The sequence below is a fragment of the Eleutherodactylus coqui genome, chromosome 6, assembly GCF_035609145.1.
Source record: "Eleutherodactylus coqui strain aEleCoq1 chromosome 6, aEleCoq1.hap1, whole genome shotgun sequence".
Taxonomy (NCBI): domain Eukaryota; kingdom Metazoa; phylum Chordata; class Amphibia; order Anura; family Eleutherodactylidae; genus Eleutherodactylus; species Eleutherodactylus coqui.
Window position 1 is genome coordinate 239,908,767 of NC_089842.1, and position 6,171 is coordinate 239,914,937.

The 6,171-nt window shown below is 44.4% G+C and overlaps 1 protein-coding gene across 1 annotated transcript; it reads left to right on the forward strand.

Annotated features, from left to right (window-relative positions):
• Positions 1-378: 378 nt before the first annotated feature.
• On the forward strand, positions 379-1,332 carry LOC136571937 (olfactory receptor 5AR1-like). Its single transcript, XM_066572556.1, has one exon. It carries the CDS (start codon positions 379-381, stop codon positions 1,330-1,332), a length of 954 nt encoding a protein of 317 aa, XP_066428653.1.
• The last annotated feature ends 4,839 nt before the right edge of the window (positions 1,333-6,171 follow it).

Below are 6,171 nucleotides of genomic sequence, written 5' to 3' on the forward strand. Positions count from 1 at the left end.
AGGGCTATTTTTTATACTTTTATTCCACAGATTATTTTTCTCATTTTCTATTTTATTAGGGGTAATGTGTACAAAAAGTTAAAAAAAAGTTGTTTCTTTAACATTTATATTTCATTTACTGAAATAAAGTGCAATAATATGTTCCTCATTTAATTTTGGACAATTTCATATATCATTTGTATAGTCTCTGATTACAGGGCAGATATGGCAACAATTTAGGTTTGCATGGTCTATTGTTTTCTTCTTTTTTTTTAATATATTTATATTTTAGGATGTATATTTTTTCTGACTATCTTTACATGATCAACTCCTTCATTTTCAGAAACAGTTTTGAAATTAAAATTATTTCAAACTAAATATTGAAACCAACTGAATGTTATGGAACAACTAAACCTAACTATTTCACCTAGGTTCATCTTACTTGGGTTGTCTAATGACCCTCAGCTAAAAGTTATTTTCTTTCTCATATTTTTGATAATGTATTTAATGACCATATCAGGAAACCTTCTGCTGATCACCGTTGTGAGGATCAATCCAGCTCTACACAGCCCTATGTATATTTTTTTGACCAACCTCGCCATCATTGACATCTGCTTCTCCTCCTCTGTTGTTCCTGTCCTCCTAGGAAACACCTTATCAAAAGACAAAAGTATTTCCTTTTTGGGTTGTGCAATACAGATGTATGTCTCCTTAACTTTGGGTGCAACAGAATGCTTATTACTTGCCGTCATGGCCTATGATAGATTTGCCGCTATTTGTAGACCTTTGCATTATAACACCATAATGAATAAGACCTTGTGTTTTTACTTAGCTGTGGGATCATTGAGTGCTGGATTGATTGACTCTTTTTTGCAGGTATCTCTCACATTCCAGCTCTCATTCTGCAATTGTCTGAACATCAACAACTACTTTTGTGAGGTACCTGCTTTTATTCGAATGTCTTGTGGAGATACCTTTGTTAATGATGTATCTCTATACATCACTGCAGCAATTATTGTTCTGTGTGCTTTCTTCTTGACTCTAATATCATATGTCCATATTATCTTCAGTATTCTGAGGATTACTTCATCACAAGGGAGGCAGAAATCCTTCTCCACGTGTGCCTCTCACCTCACTGTCGTCTCCCTCTACTATGGGACACTTATGTTTATGTATCTACGACGCCAGTCAAAAAAATATTGTCATTACTCTAATGAAACAGACAAGGTATTGCCTATTCTTTATACAGCAGTAACTCCAATGTTAAACCCTTTTATATATAGTGTGAGGAACAAGGATGTGAAAAATACCCTCATCAATCTACTGAATAGAAAGCAATATCACAAAAACTAGTGCACCTAAATATCTTATCTGCTTGAAGGCTAAATAGTACTGCCATATATTTAGGTGATTATAATTTTACTATCCTGATAATCATCTATATTCAACAAGTTCCTTTGTTTAGGGATATCGCAAGTGCCCATCGGGTTCCATCGCCAAATGTGGAATGAGAGACTACTGCATTAGCAAGGAAGTTTAAAGCATGGAAAGCTTCTCATTGCTGATTCGAGGTTGGCCACCACTGACTGATATGTCTTCTATCTTTGTAATTGTTTCTCATGGATTCATTACAGCAATGGAGTGGGTTATGGCTCACAGGTATGTAGTGTCAGATGTTTCAAGCAGTATTGCCAAAATGGAAAGTTCTTCCGTATCCTCAGGATAGGGTACATGTTTATCACTGGTCAGGGGCCAACTACTGGGTTTCCTACTTCTGAGTATAGTAAAGATATTTGGAAAGGGTCTCCAGAGAAGGATCTTGCAAGTTCATCGTTAGGAAGTGGGTAATCAGTCTAGGAAAGTGTCTTCTGAGGGAAGAGATTGAAATGAAGCTAAGAAAGTTTAGTCACAACAGTCAAGCAAGGGAGTATGCTTCCCATTAAGCTTAAGTAGGGCCAAACAGGAAGTAAGATAGCTTTTGCCAGAGGCAATATTGGCCATCTGGGTAAAGGTCAGGTTTAAAGGAAAATATTGGCCTCCAGTGATGACGAGTAAAAATGTGATACAACACTTTTAAGTATAAAACAGCTGCCACTAATGACTGATTCCTAAAATGGCAACAAAAGCCTAGCAGATATATTGTTATTCACATCTGTAATACTTAAATAATCTGACCAACAACAAGGAATAATTACAGTTTAATTCTCTTTCACACGACCGTATGCGCTTTCACGTTTACCCGTGCGCACCATAAAATCGCATGAAAGAAGAATAACCACGATCAAGCCTTGATCTTAATTAGCGTATTTTCGTCCAATCACATGGCTGGCTACTACGTGATGGCAAAAAAAACTACGCTGCAGCGCAGAGATCTATCACTCAGCAAAAATCCTCTAAATGACTGCTAATGGTTAAATAGAGAGAGCTGTATTCTTTTCCCATCATTGGATGCAGGTGAACGCCCTCACCCTCCCTTTTATTCAGTTTCCATTGATGGCTATGGGAGCTTCCAGCGTATCTTGGCAAAAGATAGGACAAGACTGATCTTTTTTTTTTCCATCATTAGTTTTTATTAAAAGCAATTTTGAAAATATACAGAATATTTGCTTAGTTAAAATTTGAAGTCATATGATTCTTATTTCTGTAATTATGATACATATACAGTATAAGGCCTTAGTCACACGGGCGTTTTTTCACGCGATTTGCGCATCGCATGACGGATGCGCATGCGCAAATTGTGTGACCGGCGCCGAAAAATCGCCCGAAAATCTGCTCCTAGCCGCGTTTCATTAGAAACGGGCCGGAGCTGTCCAGCGCATTGCATTCAATGGAGCCGGCAATACAGCCGGCTCCATTGAATGCAAGCGCTGCGGGCGAGTGTAGGATGAATTGTCGGGAAGGGGTTAAATATATAACCCCCTTCCCTGCAATGCATCCTGAAAAGTGAAAAAATAAAAAAAATGTATGTACTTACCTGCTCCTGGCAACCGGAGATCCCCGCGGCCGTCCTGCAGTGGGTGTGAAGGGGGTGTGACTCAGGCTTGCCCCTGATTGGCTCAGCGCTGAGCCAATCAGAGGCAAGTCTCAGTCACACCCATTCATGAATTCATGAATGGGTGTGACTGAGATCAGCCTCTGATTGGCTCAGGCTGAGCCAATCAGGGGCAAGCCTGAGTCACACCCCCTTCACACCCACTGCAGGACGGCCGCGGGGATCTCAGGCTGCCGGGAGCAGGTGAGTACATCCTTTTTTTTTATTTTTTTCACTTTTCAGGATGCATTGCAGGGAAGGGGTTATATATTTAACCCCTTCCCGACAATTCATCCCGCGCACGCCGGCAGCCCATTGCTTTCAATGGAGTCGGCTGTATTGCCGGCTCCATTGAATTCAATGGGCAAACATCGTTCTTCTCTGCCACAGCTGTTCCAGCTGTGGCAGAGAAGAATGATTTGTCCTCTATATGTTCTCAATGGGGTCGGCGCTGCTGCCGCCGGCCCCATTGAGCGCATATAGGGAAGAGAACAGGAATCGCAGATCGCAGATAGGTGCGATCTGCGATTTCTGTTCTCTAATTTATCGGACGAGCGCATAAAAAGCGCTCATGTGTCCGATACCATTGCAAAACAATGGTTTTAAAAAATCGCCGGACGCATGCGCATGCGCAAATCGCGGCAATAAACGCCCGTGTGACTGAGCCCTCAGATCGAAATAACTATATACCATAATCATTATGCTATGTTGCTATTTGCTACATTACATTGCAGGTATTATTATCTGTATTAACTTTTATAGACCATAAAATAACTTTAAGAAACAAGAAAATTAAAAGAAACAACCAGAGAACAACTTGGCACCATGGATCAATTGAAACACCAGTTGCTACCTCATCTCTTATATTTCAGCCATGCATCCTGATTCTCCAAATATTTTTTTAGTGTGCGGTACGCAAGACAAACCATTTTTCGAATGTGCAGTGTTCAGGTAATCTGTTTTTGAACTCTTCTATTGTTGGCGAAGAGGGTATTTTCCAGTGCCTTGCTATGATTAGCATAGGATCCTGTCTTCAAGAACCCCAACGGTCCTTCTTATGGCTACTCTTCATAATGTGCATTACTGTTGTGGCTGGCTGGGAGCAGTAGTGCACTGATTTTTTTTTTAAGCATCGCGGGCTGTGCAGGCGATTTCAGCTATACTGTTCTGTGTCTGCAGTGCCGTAGGCAGAGTTTAGGGAAAGAGATCCTTTTATAGGGAAAGTGTTAGAGTAGGATCCTGTCTTCAAGAACCCTAACGCTCCTTCGTTGGGCTACATCTGACCGTGTTTCCTAGCCTACTACAAACGACTTCAGTTATACTGTTCTGTGTCTGCAGTGCATTAGACAGAGGTCTCACTGCTAAAAAGTACTGTAATATTTCCTGGGCCACAGCAAAGTATTTCAGCTCTGCCGCTGTGCAGAGCGTCTCACAATACCCTTTCCTTATTGGGGTTGAGATAGCTGCAGTTACCAGCACTATCCAATGGCTTTAGAGTCTTCTCCCACTCCACACAGCCTCTCTTATCTACAAGTCTCTGCAAGCGGTAAATTACTCCTAGGTATCAGCGCAAGACAGCGGGTTAATTTTTTCAAGTTACAGCATAGAGCCTCCACTATCTACGAGTCTCTGTGTGCGGTGAATTAAGCCACAGTTGTCAGTGCTGTACAGTGGGGTAATTTATTTGGGCCCTGCTCTATTCTTAATCTACCATGATGAGGAGTAGGGGTAAGGGTCGAGGACGCAGACGTCCAAGTGAGGGTGTGGGCACAGGCCGAGTTCCTGGGCGTGGTGAAACACAGCTGGCTGCTGTGGGATTAGGAGAGAGGCAAGTTTCTGGGCTCCCCAGCTTCATATCACAATTTACGGGTCCGCGTGGTAGACCTTTATTACAAACAGAGCAGTGCGAGCAGGTCCTGTCGTGGATGGCAGAAAACGCCTCCAGCAATGTATCGACCACCCAGTCTTCTACGCAGTCCACTACTCCCGGCCTAGGGACTGGAACTCTGAATCCTTTTGCTGCTGTTCCTCCTTCCTCCCAGCCTCCTCACTCCATGAAAATGACATATTCTGAGCAGGCAGACTCCTAGGGACTGTTCTCGGGTCCCTGCCATGAGTAAGAAAAATAGTTCTTCACTCACCTGAGGAGTTTGTCGTGGCCAATGCCCAACCTTTGGAAAGTTCCCAGAGTCCGGGGGATGAGGCTGGGGACTTCCGGCAACTGTCTCACGAGCTTTTTGTGGATGAGAATGATGAGACACAGTTATCGGTCAGTGAGGTAGTAGTAAGGGCAGTAAGTCCGAGGGAGGAGCGCACAGAGGAATCGGAGGAAGAGCAGCAGGACGATGAGGTGACTGACCCCACCTGGTTTGCTAAGCCTACTGAGGACAGGGCTTTAGAGGGGGAGGCAAGTGCAGCAGCAGGACAGGTTAGAAGAGGCAGTTGAGTGGCCAGGGGTAGAGGCAGGGCCAGAGGGATGAATCCCCCAACTGTTAGCCAAAGCACCCCCTCGCGACAAGCCTCTGTGCAGAGGGCTGGGTGTTCAAAGTGTGGATGTTTTTAGTGAGAGCACAGACAACCGACGAACAGTGGTGTGCAACCTGTGTCGCACCAAGATCAGCCGGGGAGCCACCACTACAAGCCTCACCACCACCAGCATGCGCAGGCATAGGATGGCCAAGAACGGCACAAGGTGGGACGAAGGCCATTCACCACCTCCGGGTCACATGACTGCCTCTTCCCCTGTGTTCCAACCTACCACTCAGATCCAATCCCCCTCCCAGGACACAGGCATTAGCTCCTCCCGGCCTACACTCACACCCTCACCTCCACTGTCCTCCACTCCATCCAGCAATGTCTCTCAGCGCAGCATTGGAACGAAAGCGCAAATACGCCACCACCCACCCACATGCATAAGCTTTAAAAGTGCACATTGCCAAATTAATCAGCCTGGAGATGCTGCCGTACAGGCTTGTGGAAACAGAGGCTTTCAAAAGCATGATGGCAGCGGTCCCGCGCTACTCGGTCCCCAGGCACCACTATTTTTCCCGGTATGCCATCCCAGCCCTACACCAGCACGTCTCCCGCAGCATAAATCATGCCCTCACCAACGCAGTTACTGGGAAGGTCCACTTTTCCACAGACACTGACGGACAGGGCCA

What these genes read in the sequence shown, in the direction of transcription:
- LOC136571937 (XM_066572556.1), top strand. Translation starts at nt 379, where the DNA reads ATGGAACAACTAAACCTAACTATTTCACCTAGGTTCATCTTACTTGGG.